The sequence below is a fragment of the Meriones unguiculatus genome, chromosome 14, assembly GCF_030254825.1.
Source record: "Meriones unguiculatus strain TT.TT164.6M chromosome 14, Bangor_MerUng_6.1, whole genome shotgun sequence".
Lineage (NCBI taxonomy): Eukaryota > Metazoa > Chordata > Mammalia > Rodentia > Muridae > Meriones > Meriones unguiculatus.
Window position 1 is genome coordinate 73,860,165 of NC_083361.1, and position 23,843 is coordinate 73,884,007.

General features: G+C 38.0%; 1 protein-coding gene across 4 annotated transcripts in view; it reads left to right on the forward strand.

Moving 5' to 3' along the window:
- The window catches only part of Grm5 (glutamate metabotropic receptor 5), a 511,509-nt gene that overhangs the window by 365,143 nt on the left and 122,523 nt on the right, over positions 1–23,843 (forward strand). For all 4 annotated transcript variants that reach the window (XM_060367492.1, XM_060367491.1, XM_060367493.1 and 1 more), the window contains one exon: positions 14,275–14,510. In XM_060367492.1, the coding sequence (XP_060223475.1) occupies positions 14,275–14,510 (236 nt within the window). The remainder of the gene's footprint in view (positions 1–14,274; positions 14,511–23,843) is intronic.

Sequence of the window (23,843 nt, forward strand, 5' to 3'; positions counted from 1 at the left end):
AGGGAGGAGATGAGGGAGGAAGGGTGGGATTGGGAGGGAATGAGGGAAGGGGCTATGACTGGGATACAAAGTAAATAACCTGTGATTAATATTAAAAAATAAAAATTATTTTAAAAAATCTAAGTAAATAATGGGAGCATTTAATAAGATGCCCCAATTTTGTTACCATGAAGTTATAGCTTTTAATAATACACACATACTTCAGTTGAGGGGCATCTGGGCTGTTTCCAGCTTCTGGCTATTAGAAATAAAGCTGCTACAAACATGGTTGAGCAAATGTCCTTATTGTGTACTTGAGCCTCTTTTGGATATATGCCTAGGAGTAGTTTGGCTGGATCTTGAGGAAGTGTTATTCCTAGTTGTCTGAGAATGTGCCAGATTGATTTCCAGAATGGTTGTACAAGTTTACATTCTCGCCAGCAGGGAAGGAGGGTTCCCCTTTCTCCACAACCTCTCCAGCATGTCTTGTCACTTGAGATTTTGATCTTGGCCATTCTGATGGGTGTAAGGTGAAATCTCAGGGTCGTTTCAACTGAAGAATGGATACAGAAATTGTGGTACATCTACACAATGGAATATTACTAAGCAATGAAAAACAAGAAAATCATGAAATTTGCAGGTAAATGGTGAGAACTGGAAAGGATCATCCTGAATGAGCTGTCCCAGAAACAGAAAGACACACATGGTATATACTCACTCATATAGACGTATAATTCAGGATGAGCCTACTAAAATCTGTACATCTAAGGAAACTGATCAAGAGGGAGGACTGTGCCTAAAATGCTCAATCCCCATCCCGAAAGGCAAAGAGGATGGACATCAGAAGAAGAAAAAAACAGGAAACAAGTTAGGAACCTACTACAGAGGGCCTCTGAAAGGCTCTGCCATGCAGACTCTCAAAGCAGATGCTGAGACTTATGGCCAACTATTGGGCAGAGTGCATGGAATCTTATGAAATAAGAAGAAAATGTTAAGATCTGGTGAGGACAGGAACTCCACAAGGAGAGCAACAGAACCAGAAAATTTGAACACAGGGGTCTTTCCTGAGACTCATACTCCAACCAAGTACCATGCATGGAGATAACCTAGAACTCCTGCACAGATGTAGCCCATGGCAGTTCAGTGTCCAAGTGTGTTCCATAGTAATGGGAAGAGGGACTGCCTCTGACATAAACTCATAAACTGATTGGCCTGCTCTTTGATCACCTCTCCCTGCGGGGGTAGCAGCCTTACCAGGCCACAGAAGATGACAATGCAACTACTCCTTATGAGATTTGATAGACTAAGATCAGAAGGAAGGAGAGGAGAACCTCCCCTATCAGTGGAGGGGCACCGTGAAGAGGAGGGAGGGAAGGTGGGATTAGGAGGAGAGGAGGGAGAAGTTTATGGGGGGATACAAAGTGAATAAAGTGTAACTAATAAAAGTTAAAAAAATACACACATACACACCAAACAAACAACTACAAAACCACATAGAATGTTTCCTATTCTTTTTCCCCCTTAGAGGTCCATATATCTATTTCTGTGGTTTTGTTTCAAAACATTTTAGCTACCTCAATCTCTGCTCATCTTTTATACTGCTTACTTACTATTTTTAGGTCTGCTTCTGGAATCCTTCACAAATATCTTCAAATTAACACTGCTTCAAAGAATAAGACAGTAAGAGTTATGTGTTTCAAATCTCCAGACTCCCCCTTGGATATTTGGTGGTCACATTTTGGGTTTAATAGAAGCCAGAAACTTAAAACAATAAAGAAAAAAATAAAGGCTTTTATGATTAATCCAGTTGTTTTGTCCCAACTTCTTAAGCATTTAATGCATTTGGTGGTATTGAACATAACTCAAAGGAAAGACTCTTACTTTGTCATAGTTTCTTTCTCTTCACTTACAGTTCCAGTTTAGTAGATAGTTTACTAACTTAAAGATTTAAAAACAAAACAAATAAAAAGTATTAAAAAAAAAAACTATTCAACCAACCTAGAGGTGTTCTGAAGAGGGCTTATCTGATTTATTATTGTTGTAAATGAAAGTAACTGTCCAGTTTCTACTCTGTGACTTATGTTTTCCCTGTGCTTGCGTTAATTATTAGGTATATGACATCTAACTTTTATTAGCATAGATCTTGACTATTTCTGGCTATTTGAGTAAGGACTGTTACTGAAAGCTAGTCTCAAATGCAGTATCTATTTGTTATTAAACTTCTATATATGGATTTATTTTGTAGACCATATCATCTTAATATGTGGCAGTAGCAACTTGGCTCTTGTACATGTCATGAGAAAATTTGCAATGAAAAATTGTTTCAGAGTTTATTAGAAATTAATGAAAGTCCATCCTCCATTTGAAACAGAAATCAAAATGTCTTAATCATTTTCTAATGCCCCTTTTTCTTATAATTAGATTTGTAACAACTTTGCCAGTGTATTAAAACAACACCGAGATGGAGTTTTACAAGAAAAGAAATGGTTATGACAATTGTCCTTTCCACTGAAGAATAAAATGATTTGAGAATTTGTGTGTGATCACTGTGTGCACATGCCCGTGCTTGTGTGTGTGTCTGAGTTATAATAGATTTTTTTCAAGGCACTTCCACATTTCATGTAATTATTTTAGTTGCTAAATTGATACCTATTTTACACAATACCCTCATTTCTCAAGAATGTTGTAATTTGACAGGAGCAATACATGCGGATTATATAATATACAAAGTATTCTTTTTAAAAGTACGTTTCTCAGATTCTCCTCAGTAAGAAAGAGCATAGTGATAACACATGTCTGGAGAGATAAGATGACAAGTCTAAAGGAAAAATTTCTGCCAACCTAGAGTCAAAAACCAAATCAGGATCCTGTTTCATTTATTTTAATAGGTTCGCTTACTTTTGGTTATTTCTCTGTTCTCATGTGTTTGAAGGCAGTCCACACTAAAATTATTATTCAAACCTCCAAAGATTAAATCTCTTCCAATATCTATAGGTTAGTTCTCCAACAAAATGGAATTAGAATAGAGGTAGGAAATGAAAAATAGCTCTGACAATGAATATTCATCTATGATTTTGTACCCTATGAATATTAGGAATCAAGCCTTGGCATATTACATTCTTTATACACTGTTAAAAAGGGGGTGGGGTGGGGACCAGAATTAAATGATATACAAGTTGCACTACTATCTGGAGACTTTATGAAAAAATCTGTTTTCAAGCACATTCCATTTTAGGCTAAATTCACTGCTTTTTGAATAAGAGTTTGCATCTCTACTTTCTTTCTATTTATTAGCCAGAGATGCTGTCAACTCTTGGAAGCTAGTGGCATTTCTTTGCATGTATCTCCTTTCTCATTAAAAAAAAAAAGTATCTGTAACTCTTTACTATCAAAGCCCACTGTTTTTTCTTTTTTTCTTTTTTTTTTTTTTTTCCTGATGAGCTGGTCACTTCTCAATGCTCACCTGATCAAACCAAAAACATCCAGAAAAGTCTTCCTCTTTGAGTTAATTTGGAATCTTAGTTAAAACTTCAAATGCCCTTTAAGCAGCATGTATTTAGATTAATGTTTAAATATGGAAAAGAGGTGTATGTTTACAAATGATTAGGGAATATACTAGAACTCTGCCTACATATCCTTAACTCTTTACTCCTCTACATTCTAATTCATGCTTTAACTTTGATCTTGAAAGAAATATTTCTCATTTTTGTTTTTTATATTTTTGCCAGAGAGGAATCTATGAAACATGAGAAGCAACTGAATTGGGAAGCTGTGAGGGTAAGGTTGTGATGATTAATGATGCTTGTTGACTTGAAAGACTAGGAGACAAATTTCTAGGTATGTCTGTGAGGAAGTATCTAGATTGAGTCTAACTTGAAGGAAAAAAATAAATGTAATAGCAACATTCCCTGAGCTAGGATCCCATTCTGCATAAAAATGAGAAAGATTGAGCATCAGGATTTATTTCTTGTTGCTTCCAGATTACAGACTCAGTGTGACCCAACACCTCATGCCATGCTTTGTTTCCTTCAAACTGTGAGACAAAGTTGGTTTTCTTTCTTGGCCCTCTAATTTTCAGGTATTTGCTCACTACTATGAAAGTTGCGTCAGAACCTTAGTGTCTTCAGCTGTAGGCTAACATTAATACATATTGTCTGTAGATCCCATATAGCAATGGGCAAAGTCACCATAGAAACCATCTAATCTGAGACAGTTAGCAAGCTTCCTGTCCACACTTGTTTCTTTGTCATGTTTGCTGTGCTATAGATCCTACAATCCACTTCTCTTATCCATTATAAGAGAATTCTCAACCATTCCCATTTCATAGGACTTGTAAAGTCCCCTTATCCATAGGACATTGTAAGTCCAATGAAATGGAAATGGTTAAGACTTCCAAATTCTGGAGATGACTTGGCTTTGGGTTGATAATCTCACCTTTTTCCCAACAATTCTTCACTTGGTTTCTTATTATAAATAGATAATTTATTATTGTTTGTGTGTATTTCTACAAGTTGTATTTAATATTTTTATACCATTCCTTACTTTCCCAATTTTGTTTAGAGGTCTCGATTTTTTTTTTCATCCCCCAAGTGGTGAAAGTAGGAATATTGTAAGAATGCCCAACCACCAGTAAACTTCCACTATTAGAAAATTAAAAAAAAATCTAAAATGTCTTTTAAAAGGCTATTTGTAATATTTGTCAGTATAATTACAACACGTGTGTACCATGTAGTAATTTTGTGGGTTGTGAACATATTCTGAAAACTAAAGTTGAGTTGCAGCCTAATGAATGTACTCATTAACTTTAATAGCTTCAGGTAGAGACAGAAGTGGATCATGTGGATAGATATCACTCATTTTTTTTCAGACATTTCGTAAGACAAACACCATGTTATTGTTTTATCATCTAAAAAGTAAGTGGACACGACACCGGAAAAGAACTCTATATGCTTGATGCTCATCATTTAAACCATTATTATCTACTGAGTTATATTAATCTAATAGAAGGGTGGTAACATTTGAATCTAGAGCATAGCACCTAGTAGGCATGTTTAATATAAGTGAACTGTCTCCCCAGGCCAATGATTAATTATATTAAACATTTATTGAATGACTAATATTTGTCAGCCATCAGATTAGAAACAGAAATATCCCACAAGTTTGTAGGATACTTTAAAAATATATAAATAAATACAGACATGTGATAATTTCAACATTAATAGAGCTGTAATATCACAAATGTGAAAGAGAAATCTGCCATTATTGCTCTCTATGTCATCTCCACATTTTGTGTATTACTTACATAATAATTGGTTGGAAAATGAGTGAATGAGTGCAGTGGTATTTTAAAAAGGCAAGGGAGGTCACTGATAATTCCTGAAGAGCTCAAACAAAGTTTTGGTCAACGGCATTTAAGCTAAGTCTGTCTCTTTGATGAATGAACTGGGTTAATTATCAGGAAGTATGTGAGGGATTGAGGAATGGCATTGCATGCAGAAGAAATAGGACAGGCAAACTGTTAGGAATGCTGCAGTGCAATGTATATAAGAAACTAGAACGGCCTCAGTATCCAGTAGGCTAGGTGTAGGAGGTCAGTGTCATTAGAACTGGTATCATTCTGACAAGGAGCACACTGGTTCTAATGAGCCCAGAATAACTGTGTGTCTAGAACTTTACCTTGCTCTCCCAAATCCCCAGATTTGGAAATCTTGGTCAGATTTTAATGACTGTTTCTTCTGGAAATAGTCTCTCAGCTGTCTAGATTTTTATTCTGGCATTGTATTTTATTCTGAGCAGTATTTGAGATGATTTATTTATGTTGTTTTTCATAGCAGCACTGTGAAAAACTGTCCAAGAATTCTACTGAGTTTTAGGAAAGAAATAAGTTGTAGTTGGAGAGTTCAACTATTGAGCCATTATGTGTGATTAGCCTTTGGCACAAATACGTCAAGAGACTGCAAATGTAAGATCTACAGGTTTGAAAACATTAAGAATACTAATTGGTCAAGAAATAATGTTGGGAAGGCAGGGCAGGAATGTAATTTTTATTAAATGATGATTCATGGACTTGAAATCTAATGGCCTGCCTATTTATGAGTCGATTGGATAAAACCAAAGAGAATACTCATTCTAAAGGAAAAATGAAGAAATGTGAGTGAATCAAGAGTGGTGATGACCATTCAGACAGATCACATCTAATGAGTACAGGACTCCTGCTGGGTTTGGCCTGGGATATAGGGACTAGCACAAAAGATGCATGTAAAAATCGTACTAAATCAACAGTTTGTAAGGAATAGAGCATTGATTCTATCACTATATAAATATCAACCCTCCACAGCACATCAAGTCACATCAGAAGTGAGCATATCCTCATCCATGGAGGCCAGGCAAGTCAGCCCTGCCAGGGGGAGTGATCCAAAAGCAGGCAATAGAGTCCATGTTAGAAACAGTGCTCCCCCCTTCTGCTTCTCAGGTGACCCACATGAAAACCAAGCCACCCACAGGTCACATATTTGCAGGGGACCTAGGTCCAGATCATGCACATTAGTTGATGTCTCCTTCTCTTAAAGCCACCATGGGACTGGTTTAGTTGTCTCTGTTGGTCTTCTTGTGATGTTCCTGTACTGTTCAGGTCCTTCCATCTTTCCACCACTGCTTCCTCAGGTCCCCGGAACTCTGCCCCATGCGTTACTGCAACTCCCAGCATCTGAGGGGGAGGTGAGAGGGCCAGGGACAAGACAGGAAACTTAGGAGGTACATCTCTTTGTCAAGATGGAGGACTGCAAAAGGATAGGCTTCTGGGAGGATATGGGTATGACTCTAGCTGAGACTCATAATGGGGAATGTGGGCATGAAGCCTGAAGTGACCACCTCTTAGCCATGTATGACTAGTTGGAAGGAGGGAACAAGAACCCACAGACAAAACCTGTGACCTAACTATTTCCCTGCCAATAAGAAGTGCAGAAACGACGAAGGAACAGAGATTTAAGGAAAGTCCAGCCAATAATTGGCCCAACCTGAGACGCACCCCATGGTAGAGAGCCAGTCCCTCACACTAATTAATGAGCCTAACTTGATTTAGTCTGGGAAGCTCCAGCCAGCACTGGACAATAAAGATTTTTAAATGTCTACTGGGGAGGTGTTTTGAGAACAGGTGTATATGCATGGATATTTTTCATTTGGCTAAACAGTGCTTAGTGAGTTAAACTTTTTCTCAAGGAAATCATGAAATTTGCAAGAAAATGGTGGGAACTAGAAAAGATAATTCTGAGTGAGGTATCCCAGAAGCAGAAAGACACACATTGTATATACTCAGTTATGAGTGGATATTAAACATATAATATAGGATAATCATACTAAAACCGGTACACCTAAAGAAGCTAAGCAAGAAGGAGGACCCTGGGTAAGGTGCTCAATCCTCATTCAGAAAGGCAAAGGGGATGGACATCAGAAGAGGGAGAAAACAGGGAACAGGACAGGAGCCTTCACAGAGCGAATCTGAAAGACTCTACCCTGCAAGCGGATAATGAGACTCATAGCCAAACTTTGGGCAGAGTGAAGGGAATCTCATGAAAAGAGGAGATAGAAAGACCTGGAAGAGACTAGAGTTCCAAAAGGAGAACAACAGAACCAAAAAATCTTGGCCCAGGGGTATTTTCTGACACCGATACTTCAACCAAGGACCATGCATGCAGCTAGCCTAGAACCCCTGCACAGATATAGCCCATGGCAGCTCAGTCTCCAAATGGGCTCCCTAATAAGGGGAACAGGAACTGTCTCTGACATGAAATCAGTGGCTAGCTCTTTGATCAGCTCACCCTGAGTGGGAAGGGACAGTCTTAACAGGCCACAGAGGAAGACAATGCAGCCACCCCTGATGAGACCTGATAGACTAGGGTCAGATGGAAGGGTAGGAGGTGCTCCTCTATCAGTGGACTGGGGAAGGGGCTTGGGAGGAGATAAAGGAGGGAAGGCAGGACTTGGAGGGGCTGAGGGAGAGGGCTACAGTTGGGATACAAAGTGAATAAATTATAATAAATAAAATATTATTTTAAAAAGAAAGTTTTTCTCACTAACGACCAATTTATTCTATTATTATAAGCAAAACAAAGCTAGCAACATCACTAGAACAGTAATAAATTAAAAGTGTATGTGGAGTCAGTCTTCATTATTTACTGCGATGTTCTACAAACATGCTGCAAATTCTTAATTAGCAAATACTGACCTTTTTAAATAAGGAAACACATATTTCAGTTTTTCTAAGGTTCTGGTCACAATATTTTCAACAGCTAATCACCACACAGCTTTGATTTATCAGGGTTTCTGTTTAGGGATATCTTTTCTTAATACATATTTTAACCTTTTCAGGGTACAGTATTTTATCCATTCCTGAAAGCAAGTCATGTGATGTATGCATATCCTATATAAATTGCAGTTTCCTCATGCTTAGCAACACTATATTACATATAAGCTCTATCCTTAGATAGCCCCTTAGGGGCCATGTGACAATTCAAACTCACCTACAAAACCTATAAAAATGTGGAAATTCTGAAATTTAATATGAAGAATTCAAGTTAGCCTGTGTGACTCCATTTGGAAATGAGGAGCCATCTTGACCAGGAGCTGAACTCAAGTATGAGGAAATATCACAGAATGTGCACTTGGCTGAAAACAAAGTTAACTCTCCTTGAAACAGCCTCCAGGAAATATCACAGAGTAAATACTTGATAGAAAATAGAGACAATCTCCCTACTCTTGCCTGATGCGTCTAAAACAAAAAGGGGGAACTGTAGAGAGCTGCGGAATGCTATGCCTTAAAGATGGAACTGGTTTCTGCCTTCCACCTTCCCGATGGTGAGTGCTCTCTGTCACGAACAATTCCACATTTGGCTAAGGCTGAGGATCTGGCTTGCTTCCATGTATGTGGACCTATCTGCATTGCCCACGTGGCATGCCTGGGTTGGCTACCCAGAGGCTATTTAAGCTGTGGGCTGGCTTTCCCCAGGGTCCGAGGATTGTTCAAGGTTCCTGAATAAACTGCATTGAAAAAAAAGAAAAAAGAAAATAGAGACAATCTCCCTGGCAACTATCAATGAGAACTTGTTGGGAAAATTCTCCCCAACATTACGGATGTAGTTTAGAAGAATAACCGTTGTGAATTAGACTTCAGCTAGAAGATCACCTCGCCCCTCTGACTTTTACCGAATCCCGTAATGGCAAGGCATGAACACACCTGCTTGCTGTCATAGAAACCCCTGCTGGCAGTTTTTCCCTTTAAAAACCCTGTTCACCCAGGGCTCGAAGTCCCACTTCTCTACTGCTGCATCAGTAGGCTTGGGTCCGGAGTTTGATCACTCTTGTAATAAAGCTCTCTTGCTTTTGCATCAAGTTGTGTCCTGGTGGTCTCTGAGGATCTCGTGATCCTGGCATAACAAATACATTATGAAAAAGAGACTTGCATGTGTTAGAACAGACATCTTGTTCAACCTCAAATGGGAATATCATGTCAGGGCACTCTGCTTTTCTTTTTCTGTCCAGACTTGTGGATGACTCCAAAGTAAATCAACAATAATAGTATTGTAACTAAAGTGTAGAACATACTTATACTTACAAATATATTGTGGGAAGGCTGAGGCTCAAACCTTTGGGCTACTAGTCAAGTACTCTGCTGCTGAACTATACCCCAGTCCAGGATTTGTAAATAGAGAATCATAAAAATTAAAAATCTGTATATTTCAAAAATTGGGGAAGCAAAAGGCAATGGATTATAAATGATGAGGGAAAATGCCCACTAGTGAGGAGAAAAGGAAATTAGATGGACAGATTGATGGATACAACATGTAATAAATCTGGAAAAAGTGCCGCTTTCTTTGGTTGGTTTGGTTTTTTTAAGATAAGATTTCTATTTGTAGCCTTGGCTGTTCTGGACTCTCTTTGAAGACCAGTCTGCCCTCAAACTCACAACAATCCTCCTGCCTCTGCCTCTGCTGGGTTTACAGGTATGCACTACCACACCTGTCTTTCCTTAGGTTTTTCTCCCTCTTCCCTGGCAATGCTAAAATACATATCTAAGTGTTAGTGTATTACCAACCTGTTGAAGACCATTCTATCAAAGCAATGGACACCACTAATTGGTAGAAAGGTAAATTTTAGTTTTTCTTAACATGTATTTTATTTTTTAGATTCCTTGTATTCTTTGTTTTGAATGCTGTCATTTTAGACAAATCTGAAAGCTAATTTGTAAAAAGCTTAAGCAATAACTAGTGCACATAGCACCTTTTCAGGATAAAATATTCTTTCTTGGACCTTACCTGGCAAACATTCTTTTTTATTTTTATTTTAATTTTTGTATATTAATTAATTTTTATATTAATTAATTAATTTTTTCACTTTGTATCCCAGCTGTAGCCCCCTCCCTCTTCTCCTCTCATGCTCCTCTCCAAGTCTCCTGATAGGAGAAGTCCTCCTCCCCTTCCATCTGACCCTAGCCTATCAGGTCTCATCAGGACTAGTTGCATTGTCTTCCTCTGTGCCTGGTAAGGATACTCCCCCTGGCAAACATTCTTAACAAATTAAAAAAATAATAATAATAACCCTGTTTGATTATTGAGAATGTTATGTTTCTACGCAAACTCAGTGTTCTTTTGTTTTTGTTTTTTTACTATAAATTGGGAATATCTGGATCAAAATAATTTTAAGCTTACAGCATGAGCCAGCAAGGCTAACAACAACACATCATTTTTCCTAAATAGTTAGAGATTTATGCCTGAGAGAAACAAAGAGTGAAGGAACAAACTCAAAGATGAGCAAATTAACATTCTTGAATCCAAATACTTTTTATCTATGGAAACATTATCCACAAGAGAGTTTATCAAAACCAGCTTTTTTTGCAAACTCCATTAAATTCAATGAATGGATTGTGAAGAGTAAATTGAACCTATTATCATCTCACACTTTTATATAACATTCATAATCATACTGTTACATAAGAGTGAGCTAACATTAACCAAAGGAACAATTTGCATTGACATACCCAGGAAGGCTGGGACTTCGCTTGACAGACAGAGCTCCCTGTCCTGCTTGCAGCTCACCCATGCAGCTCCTGGGTGCCAGTGATACCCACACTGTCCTATCAGCGACAACGGAGGGAGGGAAAGAGGCAAACAAGCCCACTTCACTTCAACTTGTCAGCTTTAAATAAAATCTGTTGCAGCTGAAAATTAGAACCTCGAGAGAAGATAATGTGTGAAGTATCCAGATTCAACATTGGGACAAAATTCTCTACTTTTCTTCTTGTTCCTTAAACTGCCACAAAGTTATTTTTTTAATTACTCCATAGATAACTTTTAATAAGAGATATCATTTAAAGAGCCTCAGGAGAAGAATTGGCTCATTTTGTTTGCTTATTTCTTTTTCTCCCACTCCACTCTTTTGCCTTGGAAAATATCTCAGGTCATCATGTTCTGTCATACACTAACTGTAATTTATAACCTTTGCAACAAATTCTAATTATCAATATTTAAATCAGAATTGATATAGCATATCATACTTTAACCTATTCATTCATTTTTTTTAGCATTAATTTGTCTTTTTTTTTAATTTTTTTTTTATCAGTTACATTTTGTTAACTCTGTATCCCAGCCATGTCCCGATCCCTCATTCCCTCCCAGTCCCTCCCTCCCTCCCTCATCTCCACCGTGCCCCTTTCCAAGTCCACTGATAGGGGGGACCTCCTCCCCATTCATCTGATCCTGTTTTATCAGGTATCTTCAGGACTGGCTGCAAAGCTCTCCTCTGTGGCCTAACAGGACTGCTCCTCCCTTCGGGGGTGGGGAGACCAAAGAGCCAGTCATTGAGTTCCTGTTAGAAATAGTCCCTGTGCCCCTCACTTTGGGAAACCAATTGGTTACTGAGCTACCACAGGCTACATCTGAGTGGAGGTTCTAGGTTATATCCATACATGGTCCTTGGTTGAATGTCAGTCTCAGAAAAGACCCTGTGCCCAGATATATTTGGTCCTTGTGGAGCTCCTATCCTTTCCCCATCAGACTAATTCCCTTCTTTCTTATGATTCCCTGTACTCTGCCAAAGGTTTGGTCATGAGTCTTTGCTTTGAAAACACTGCTAGTTAGAGTCTTTCAGATGCGCTCAGTAGACTCGATAATCAATTGAGTGGACATGGGGTAAGATGATCAATCCCTATTCATTCATTTTAAAATATTTTAATTTCTTACCTAATATTTTGCCACTACTGGTTTTATAGTCAAATTACTGTATTGGGCAAAAACATTTATTCAGTAGAAAACAATGCAGATGAGGTAAACAATGGGTAATAATTTAAATCAGTGTCCTCCAGCAGCTGCTCAAATTCAAACATCTTCCTGCATTGCATTCAGCAGGAACCACTCTGCTTTTCCCCTCTGTTCCCCCCCACATTACTTCTTTGATTCCTTAATGTTAGTTTCTTAAATTGTAAACGTTTCATTGGAGGACATATTGCAGAATATAAGGAACTTCCGTGTCATTAAGAAAGGACAGCATCACTTGGTGCAGAAGACCAGTGCCAGCTCTGTGATCCAGTGGAAATCAAAGATAACTCTTCTAGCTGTTGCAGGACAAACTATTTAATTTAAATGTCTTTTCTTGTATTTTATTTCCAATATTGTGTTTCCTTTATTTTCTACATAAGCTTAGAATACTTTTCCTCATTTTGTGTGTTCTCTTTTTTTAATTTTTTATGTTACTTTTATTAATTACAATTCATTCACTTGGTATCCCAGCTGTAGTTCCATCCCCCATCCCCTCCCAAACCCACCCTTCCTCCCTCTTCTTCTCCTATGCCCCTTCCCCAGTCCAATGATAAGGGAGGTCCTCCTCCCCTTCCATATGATCCTAGTCTATCAAGTCCCATCAGTACTGGCTTCATTGTCTTCCTCTGTGGACTGGTAAGGCTTCTCCCCTCTCAGGGAGAGGTGATCAAAAAGCCAGCCCATAATTTCATGTCACAGACAATCCCTGTTTCTATTACTGAGGAACCCTCTTGGACACTGAGCTGCCATGGGCTACTTCTGTGCAGGGGTTCTAGGTTATCTCCATGCATGGTCTTTGTTTGGGGTATCATTCTCACAGAAGACCCCTGTGCCCAGATATTTTTGGTTCTGTGGCTCTCCTTGTGGAACTCCTGTCCACTTCAAGTCTTTCTATCTCCCCCTTCTTTCATAAGATTCCCTGAACTCTGAAAAAAGTTTGGCTATGAATCTCAGCATATGTTTTGATCCCTGCTGGATAGAGTCTTTCAGAGGCCCTCTATGATAGGCTCCTGTCCTGTTCCCAGTTTTCTCCCTCTTCTGATGTCTGTCCCATTTGCCTTTCTGAATGAAGATTGAGTATCTTACCCAGGGTCCTCCTTCTTGATTAGCTTCCTTAGGTATACAGATTGAAGTATGATTATCCCATGAGAGTCAAAGTGTGATTTCTTGAAGTCATACAAATACATGATTTTAGTATATACGTTAAATGTATTTGAGAAATTTCATAGGGTAGGAAGGAACATAGGCACAGAAGTCTAAATATTTTAGTTTCAGACTTTGAGAAATCAACATTTAACAGGATGACTACTTGCAAAATACTTTAACCCTTATCATTTTTGCATACTAATTTTTTATTTTTATTTTTTATTTATTTTTAAATTTATTACAATTTATTCACTTTGTATCCCCGCTGTAACCTCCTTCCTCAAATGCTCCCAATCCTGAGAGGCTAGGGTCAGATGGCAGGGAACCTCCTCTTTCAGTGGACTATTGGAGGGGCATGGGAGGATCATTTTTATGTTTTATGTGAATAATAATATCATGTCATAGTGTGCTTTAATAAATATTGCATATGTTTTAAAATTATTTACCAATCTTTTACTGCTAGTTTTGTTATTCTTCTAATGATTATTATAATGTAAATGGAAGATGTGCTTAAAGTTAATTTGATTCATTTATTAAATATACAAAAAATTATTCATGGTAAAATTGCACTGTGTTTTACAATCTGTATAATTCCTTTAAAAAAAATACTAGCTTCTCCTCTACAATTGCCTTCTGGCATCTGAAATCCAGATTTTCCATCATGGCAGTGCCTTTGTTTTTTGCTTCTTACAGCTTGGTAGGTAACAGTCACCTCTGGCATACAATGCGTGGTCTTCATGAGGCTTAAAGTAGCTGTTTTACAATTAACAACCAGAAAGATTCATTTCCCTGGAATATTTCTGCTCTAAGCTGAGGGAATTGTTTTTGTTTGTTTCCCCAGTGATGGCTGGGCTGACAGGTATGACGTGACAGACGGGTATCAGCGAGAAGCTGTTGGTGGAATTACAATCAAACTCCAGTCTCCTGATGTCAAGTGGTTTGATGATTATTATCTAAAACTCCGACCAGAAACAAACCTCAGAAACCCTTGGTTTCAAGAATTTTGGCAGCATCGTTTTCAGTGCCGGCTGGAAGCGTTTGCACAGGAGAACAGCAAGTACAACAAGACATGCAACAGTAAGCCGATTTATCGTTTCATTTAAAATGGGGAAGGCTAAGGCTCCAATCTGTGTGAATTGTGTCAAGGGGATAGAGACTATCGACTGTCAGTGAGGAGAACTTGTACATAAATAGCGTGGGTATTGCCACTTAATGGTGATAAACAGGTTTTATTCTCACTAACAAAAACATATCTGAGCAAGTGTTTACTCTATTGAGATTTAAAATAATTAAATTACCACTATTTATAGCCTTTAAGAAGTCGTGTGTTTCTGTAAGGCCCTGTGTTGGAAGCAACACATGAACTAGTTCCAGATTGAAACTACTCTTGACATTTCTGAAGGCAGGGACACTGTTCTGTGCATTTCTATCATCATCATCATCAGTTAGGGAACAGAACATCTATCTAAAGAATAAATAAAGGTCAGAGAGCAGGTCTATTTCCTACTACCATAAATAAACCCGAAACAGAAACAGAAAGTTTTATAAGTATAATTATGTCTTAGGAAACATAATCCCATCACAATGATTTTTCAGTCATTAAACAAGTCCTTACAAGAGTTCAACAATGTGACAAGTTATTGCTTTAGTTATAAGGGTGTTATGATGTGGAAGGCTCCCTCCTGTTTTCAAAATTTTAGCATTTCAGAAGTAAGCTACTACTGTTGAAAAAAAAAAAGAACAAACTACAATTTCGTTGTCAATGGCATAACTGATATAAGGCTTAGGCAAAGGATTTAGTTATGAATAGCACATCCTACAATCATTTCTTGATTTTAATAACCAGGCATAGCTAATATTGATATGTAAGTCGTTTTCACCAATGCTTTGTTAAAATCGATAAGGAATTCGTGGAGAATGACTTATCCCACTTTAGTCAAAGACACGAACTGGCGAAAAAACTAATGCCGCAGTTGCTGATACTGCTACTTTCATTCATCCTATGAGCATGGTATCGTGTGTCAGCCTTTGTCATCGTAACTCCAGTTCCAGGCCACAGACAAGTTTTCACTTTCCTGCACCAAAATAAGGAAAATAGCGAGTTCATAAAGCAACCTTTCTCTTAGGTCATATCCATCCAGCGTTTTGCTATCAGTTCATTCTTTTCATGAGACGATGTAGACAGGAAGTGATAGTTTGTACTTACTTTATCATTATTTGACAAAACAAGTACTTAGACACCTTCTATTGGTTCTTATTCAGATAGTGGGGAGATAAGGTGAGTGACCCAAAGTCCGTACTGCTGTGATAAAACACCAAAGCCATAAGCAACTTGAGAAGAAAGGATTTATTTAGCATCTTCCTCTGTATCACAGTCCTTCCTCAAAGGAAGTCAGGAAAGAAAATCAACACAGTGACCTAGAGTCAGGGACTGACAAAAAGACCATGGAAGAATGCTGCTTATTGGTTTGGTCAGCCTGAGTGCTTGCACAACACAGGACCACCTACCTTGCCAGGGATGGCACCAGCTACCGTGAGCTCAGGCTGTATTTTTATATTTCCATTCACTTTTGAAATGGCACACCCCTTTCCTCTCCAGAGATTTGAGGAGCATAGACTTCTCTCCTGTTGCTGTTCTGTACTTTGGCAGAGTGGCCAAGAGGGAGCATTGCTGCACTCACATCTCCTGAGCTCATTTCTTCTTCTTTTATTTTCATATAAACTTGTAGTCAAGTGAATTTATTTATTCACTTATCTATCTATCCATTTACCTGTCTATCTATCATCTATCTATCTATTTTGGCTTCCATATTACATTTACTCTAGGTCTTAGAGCAGAAATGACAATGAAAGTATTGTGGATAAGTATTATATTTTCAGATTTTTACCTATTGTTAGGAGAATGCCAGCTGTCAATTCTTCTATTAACATATGAGTTTATTTTTCTACCTAAAATTGATTTTAAAAAATATCTGATTTTATGTTGGGTATAGAGGCAACATGCCTAGAATTAAATACCATCTTACTTTTTAAAATTAATTAATTAATTTACATTTCCACTGCAGTTTTCTCTCCTCTTCTCCCCTCAGTTCTCCTCACCAATACCCTCCCCATGCCTTCCACTCCCTCTTCCTTTTCTCTTCAAAATAGGGGAGGTCTCCCATAGATATCAACCAGCGTGCCATATCCAGTTGCAGGAAGACTAGGAGTATCTTCTCCTATTGAGAGTAGAAGACACAGCCAATTAGGGGGAAAGGATCCCAAAGCCAGGCAAAAGAATCAGAGATAGCCCTTGCTCCTGCTGTTAGGAGTCCCAAATGAAGACCAAGCTGCAAAATTGTTATATATGTACAGAAGGCTTAGGTCCATTCCATGCACGCTCCCTGATTGGTGGTTCAGTTTCTGTAGGTCCCAGTTGGTCCAGATTAGTGGATTATGTAGGTTTTCTTGTGGTGTCACTGACTCTTCTGCTGAGCTTATTTTTGACACTTTCTAATCACTATCATATTTTCTTCTCACTGAAAACATTTATTTCCCATTCTACTTTCTTTACTTTTTGCTGCGTTTTATAATATAATAACTCAAAAATCAGCATGGATCACCTCTGGCACTATCATATATGAACATAATTTCTAATCCAACAGTGTAAATAAATGCTCTCCTTGCATACACCATTATTTGCAACTGTGTTACATGATGTCTTTCCTTATTTATAAACTTTACTTTATTTCTCAGCATTTCCTCAATTCAGAATAAACATCTATCCATTTCATACATAAGCATTTCATACATGTAGTCATTTGTGTTTATGCTACCTTTGGGAATGGATACTCACCTTTTGGACTGGAAGTTGCTGATGTAGCTATTTTTGCCACACAGAGACTCGTTTATTAAATGGGGAACAATGGGCTCATCAACATCCACACAAAAGCAGCAGCAGTCTCCAGAATTATTTCCTGTTTTCTTTTATCAACACAAAGTTTTTTATCTTTTGATCAGCATGTAAAGATTTTATAGTCATTCTATAGATGTCTACATTTTTCAGAAGAGCTCCTTGTTTATCTTTACTTTTCCCAGTTCCTAGATACTTTGTATCTATAGCAAATATCCAATAACCATGGTGAAACAAATATCACTTTATTTTTCTTAGACCCAAATAGTATTACAACAATAACAGAACCTCCCAGTTTGAAGATTGAAACCATGTGAGTCACAGCAGGCAGACAAGTTGAGTTTCTTTGCAAGTTTTCTGGGACTAAATCAACAACTTATTTGCTTGCATGTTGCAACTAATTTAATAACTCCTTCTGTGTCTGGCTCATTTTAGGTATCAATGTGATTAGCATCATTTCATGAACTTGAGTACCTTGGCATATGCTCATACACAAGCTGTGTGCTTAGTAAATTAAAAGTTCATTTAAAGAATTACTGAAATAATAGGTTTTGACATTGTTATATGAGTCAATGATACTAAAAATACAAATAGTAGCGATAATTATTTACATTTAAAGACAACAAAACTACACTACACTACACTACCACTACAGTTACTTTGGCACACAGAATCACTTAATACAGAAAACAGTAGTGTCAGCCTCATGTCATCCACACAGAAGTATTTACTGTATCCACTGCATCTTTAGTTACATAGTCAAAAGCTTTCTAGGAGCTAGAAATGTTTATGTTTCTCTTACAGTGAATTTCCAGTTATAGTCTACATTCTTTCTAATAAATGTGTCTCATAAGGGTTTCAGATAATTGAGTTAGTTAGACCATGTCAATTATTATTCATTTATCAGAATTTTTTTGAGGTTGACCTTATCCAAGTCTTTCCCTGACACCCTATAGTATGGAGAAGGAATGCAGGGGTTTTTGTTTGTTTGTTTTTATTTTGTTTTGTTTTGTCTAAAACCAGGAAAGTGCTTGGAAGAACCAGTAATTACAACGTTGGGGAATCTGTGGCTTCTGATATTGAGAATCCAGCTTGTCCTCTCTACAGGAATGTGGATATTCGTCCCAAGGCCATTGTGTGCCATGTCTGTAATGTTCTTGACAAAACCTGTGGTCCCCTAAGATAACATTGTTTAATTTAGCTTCCCCCTGACTTTGTCCCATTGTTGATACTTTCTGCTGACTTTGTCTCATTTCTCTCCTGAAAACAGTATATAAGAAGCTGTACTTCTTAGTAAGCTTGTTAAACATAAAACATAGTTTTTAGGCAAGACCACCTGACCACACCTGTCAGGTTCTGTCTTTATTTTCTCATCTCCTGGCCACTTCCCACTTAGGGCCCTGCCAAGGAAGAATGACCTGATGGTCCAGGTCAGAATTGCATCATTTACTTACTTTTAAAACTACTCATTTGTGTTCTAGCTATTGTTCAGAACACTTGGGCGTCTCTCAAATTGAAAACATGACAGAAAAAAAAAACCATAGACTTTTGAATGGAAGTGATTATCTGAAAGAAAAAGCTCTTAAATTTTCAGAACAAAATTATAAAGGTCAAATAAAATGAACCAAGTGTGACACTTAATACCAGGCAAGAGACTTCTCTCTAAAGTCTCAGATAATAACATTCTAAGAAAAACAATCTGGTAGAATTCTTATCTCAAAACAAGTTTTAAAGAAATGGGAGCAATTATCCAAGTATCTATCCTGGTGTTTGATACATGTGATTTTCCTTGATAAATATTCATCATTAAAATTATTCAAAAAAATTTCCCAATAAAGTCATTGAGTTAAACATGAACCTCCATCCAGGTAAACATGTGTCTAAGGACTGAGATTTTAATCCAATATATGTTTTAAATCATCTAGATAGCACTGATAGTTGAATCTGTTACGTATACAAGGAATGTAATATATAAAAACCTTAGATTTAGATTCACAAAGGCTACAGAGAATTACAACCTATATAACATTACAGAATATAACACTACAAAAAAAGACAACAACAGCCTTTTCAAGGACTTGTTCTTGATAGTAATATAAGTAATACAGTGAAGGACATTTGTAAGATGTGCCAGTCCTTGAGCCCATAGAGGGAGCTACATATAAATTTAATATTTGTTTGCTTGCACTAGTTTCTATAAATGTGTTTACCCATAAAACCATGGCAAGTATGTGGGCTTGTCCTTTGCACAGCCTACATGATTAGCCTACTGTTTTAACATCTTAGTAATTGCAAGTGCCACAACCTTTAAAAATTGTAGAGAACTGGCTACCAGACCAGATGGTTACTAAATAAAGGAGCTGTTGTCCCCTACCGCTGTGACACAGCACTAAAATAACAGGACAACCTTCTATCAAAGACAGGATCACCGAGAAGATCATGGTAAAAAGCTTGACTTTTTCAAAATATAATTTGCATTAATAAATGATAATTGAGTTTTACAACATCGGGAAAATCAGAGGTGGAATCCAAAGGCATGTATGATCTGCTATGTGACATCAAAGTATCTAAATTCAAAGATACAAAGAAATAAAAAGTATTAAAACAAGAAAGTTATATATGCCTTCAGAAAGTAGATAATGGAGTGTCTGTTTTTTGGCACTCATTTTCCCTAGATGTCAAAGTTCATAGCACTAAACAAAATAGATAAATACAATTATAATCACAGAATATGTATTCTTGTTCAGAGAAATATTAGATTACCATAAGAGACACATAAAACCCAGAAATGGAATTTAAAATGTTGAAAGGATGCAATTCTAATAGAGTAGTCAACTATGAATTTACTGAGAGATTTACATCAAGTACAGATGATTGAATGATGCTGGTGTCCACAAGGAAAACACTCCAGAAGAAAGAGATCACAGAAATATTGTCTGAAGAGGTGGACAGTCATCATACTTTTAGGCAATATTTGGAGACCAGTATAAGAGAATAAAATGTGTGAAAACAGTAAAGAGTGGTGCAAATAAAGTAACAAAAGTTGAGTTGTCATAGAGCCTTGTGGATATTGTATGTTGTATCTGACTATTACTCCAGAGAACTAAGAAGGCAGGATTTTATGAAAAGAAGGGCTTTAGCAGATACCTCTTTGTCATTTTGTTTTAGGATTGTTTCTGGTCTGTTTTGAGATCACTTTTATTACATTTCACTTTCCACTTTCCACAGATTCTGTCAGTGGTCAAGCATTTTAAGGCAATAGTCATGAACGTTTCTTTTTTTTTAATTAAATTTTTATTTTTTTGCATTAATTACATTTTATTCGCTTTGCATCCCAGGTGTAACCCCCTCTCTCTTTCCCTCTGAATCTCACCCTCCCTCCCTCATCTCCTCCCACGTCCATCTCCATGTCCACCGATGGAGGCTCCACCTCCCCTTCCATTGGACTCTAGCTTATCAGGCCTCCTCAGGACTGGCTGCAATGTCATCCTCTGTGTCCTGGCAAGGCAGCTCCTCCCTCAGGAGTGGGAGGAAAGATTAAAGAGACAGACACTGAGTTCATGTCAGAGACAGTCCTCTTCCCCTTACTAGGGAACCCACTGGACACTGAGCTGCCATGGGCTACATCTGAGCAGGGGTTCTAGGTTATATCGATGAATGTACCGTGGTTAGATTATCAGTCTCAGAAAATACCCCTAAGTCCAGATATTTTGGTTCTGTTGCTCTCCTTGTGGATTTCCTGTCCTCTCCAGGTCTTACTAACTACCTCTTCTTTCATATGATTCCCTGCACTCTGCCTAAAGTTTGGTTATGAGTCTCAGCATCTGCTTTGATACACTGTTAGGTAGAGTCTTTCAGAGGCCCTCAGTGGTAGGCTCCTGTCCTGTTACTTGTTTTCTCCTTCTTCCACTGTCCTTCCCCTTTGTCTTTCTAAGTGAGGATTGATCCTCTTACCCTGGGAGCTAAACAGATAATTATCTATAGAGGAATACAGAATGGCAGAAAAACACTTAAAGAAATGCTCAGTGTCCTTAGCCATCAGGGAGATGCAAATCAAAATGACCCTGAGATATCACCTTATATCCATCAGAATGGCTAAGATAAAAAATTCAAGTGCCAACACATACTGGAGAGGTTATGGAGAAGGAGAACCCTCCACCACTACTGGTGGGAATGTGAACTTGTACAACCACCCTTGAAATCATTCTGGTGCTTTCTCAGACAATTAGGGATAGTGCTTCCTTGAGATCCAGCTATACCACTTCTAGGCATACATCCAAAATATGCTCAAGTACACAACAAGGACATTTGTTCAACCATGTTCGTAGCAGCTTTATTCATTATAGCCAGGACCTGGAAATAACCCAGATGTCCATCAATAGAGGAATGGATACAGAAATTGTGGTATATTTACACAATGGAATACTACCCAGCAATTAAAAACAAGGAAATCATGAAATTTTCAGGAAAATTGTGGGATCTAGAAAAGATCATCCTGAGTGAGGTATCCCAGAAGCAGAAAGACACACAAGGTATACACTCACTTATAAGTGGGTACTAGACCTATAATGTGGGATAAACTAACAAAATCTGTACACCTAAAAAACATTTCTATTAGGAGAAATAACTGCACATCTGTGTATCTGAGAACAATGGAAATGGATTGTGAGTGTGAAGTGAATCTAGAAAGATCAGGGGATATAGGACAATAGTGTGTGAGAAAAATGAAAATACAGATAAAAGTTCACTATGAACTTCGAGAAAGAGTTCATTATGAAAAGAACTTGACTTTTATCACAGTTGGTAATAATAAAATTCTAGTCCACAAGTCACCCTACCTTTCATGGAGTTTTTATATTTATCTATCATGTTCAGAGACATGAAAGGTCTAGACTGATAGAAGTAACAGGAGAAAACAAATAAATGGAGACAAAGTGGAAACCTTATGGATGATTGATGCATAGCTGAAATGTCTGAGAATCAATACAAAGTTGTTGGATATCTTTAAGCAAGCTTCCCTTTGGAAAGGCATTAAAGATGATCTGCTTATTTTTTTTTAATTCTTTATTAATTGCACTTTGTATCCCTCCCTGTGGTTCCCTCTCTCCTCCTGTCCCAATCCCTCCCTTCCTCCCCCCTCTGCACAAATGCTCCTCCCCAAGTCCACTGATAGGGGAGGTCTTCTTTTCCTTCCTTCTGATCCAAGTCAATTAGGTCTCATCAGGAGTGGCTGCATTGTCTTCTTCTGTGGCCTGATAAGGCTGCTCCCCCCGGGGGGGGGGTGATCAAAGAGCCAGCCACTGAGTTCCTCTACCCTCTAAATGCATGCCCTTCCCCAAGTCCACTGATAGGGGAGGTCTTCTTTTCCTTCCTTCTGATCCTAGTCAATTAGATCTCATCAGGAGTGACAGCATTGTCTTCTTCTGTGGCCTGGTAAGGCTGCTCCCCTCTCAGGGAGAGGTGATTAAAGAGCAGGCCAATCAGTTCATGTCAGAGACAGTCCCTGTTTCCATTAGTATGGAACCCACTTGGACACTGAACTGCCGTGGGGTCCTAGGTTATCTCCATGCATGGTCCTTAGTTGGAGTATGAGTCTCAGGAAAGACCCCTGTGCTCAGATTTTTTGGTTCTGTTGCTCTCCTTATGGAGTTCCCGTTCTCTCCAGGTCTTAGTTGCTAAAATGCTCAATCCCTATCCAGAAAGGAAAAGAGGATGGACATCAGAAGAAGGAGAAAAGAGGGAACAAATCAGGAGCCTGGCACACAGGACCTCTGAAAGGCTCTGCCCTGCAGACTATCAAAGCAGATGCTGAGACTTATGGCCAACCTTTGGGCAGAGTACAGGGAATCTTATGAAAGAAGTGGGAAACAGTAAGATCTGGTTATTATTTGAATGAATTTTATCTTTCAAGAATTTTTTAAAGATTTATCTTTCAAGAATTAGTTAAAACTAATGGAAATATCTTTTTGGTGTACTTCACTCAGAAGAACATCTCACAGATACAAATATCAAATTTCTTCATGTATTAGAGTGGTGGTGAGTCCAAGATGGAATAGATGATCCATAAACTCATTCATTTTTTTTTCTAATTCAATGAGACAGCATAATTTTCAAGCATATTTGGCAATACATAACTATTGGCCAACAGAATATGTTGTGAAGTGATGTGTACCATTTATAGATATAATACCTAAAAACTCACAAGAGATTCTAGACTCACATTCCCACCTACATTCTGAAATGACTGAAAATAAGCATTCAGGAAAGCTAAGGTCATGTGATAGAAGTGTAGTTCTTTTAGTCACTTAGAAGACTCAGAAGAGCTTCACAGTTGGACTCAGACTGTTATGAGAGCAAGTGATACTCTATATTGTGTTAAGATAGTAAGAGCTGGAGAGGACAGGGTCTCCACAAGGAGAGCAACAGAACAAGAAAATTTGAACACAGGGAACTTCCCAGAGACTCATACTCCAACCAAGGACTATTCATGGAGATAACCCAGAACCCCTGCACAGATG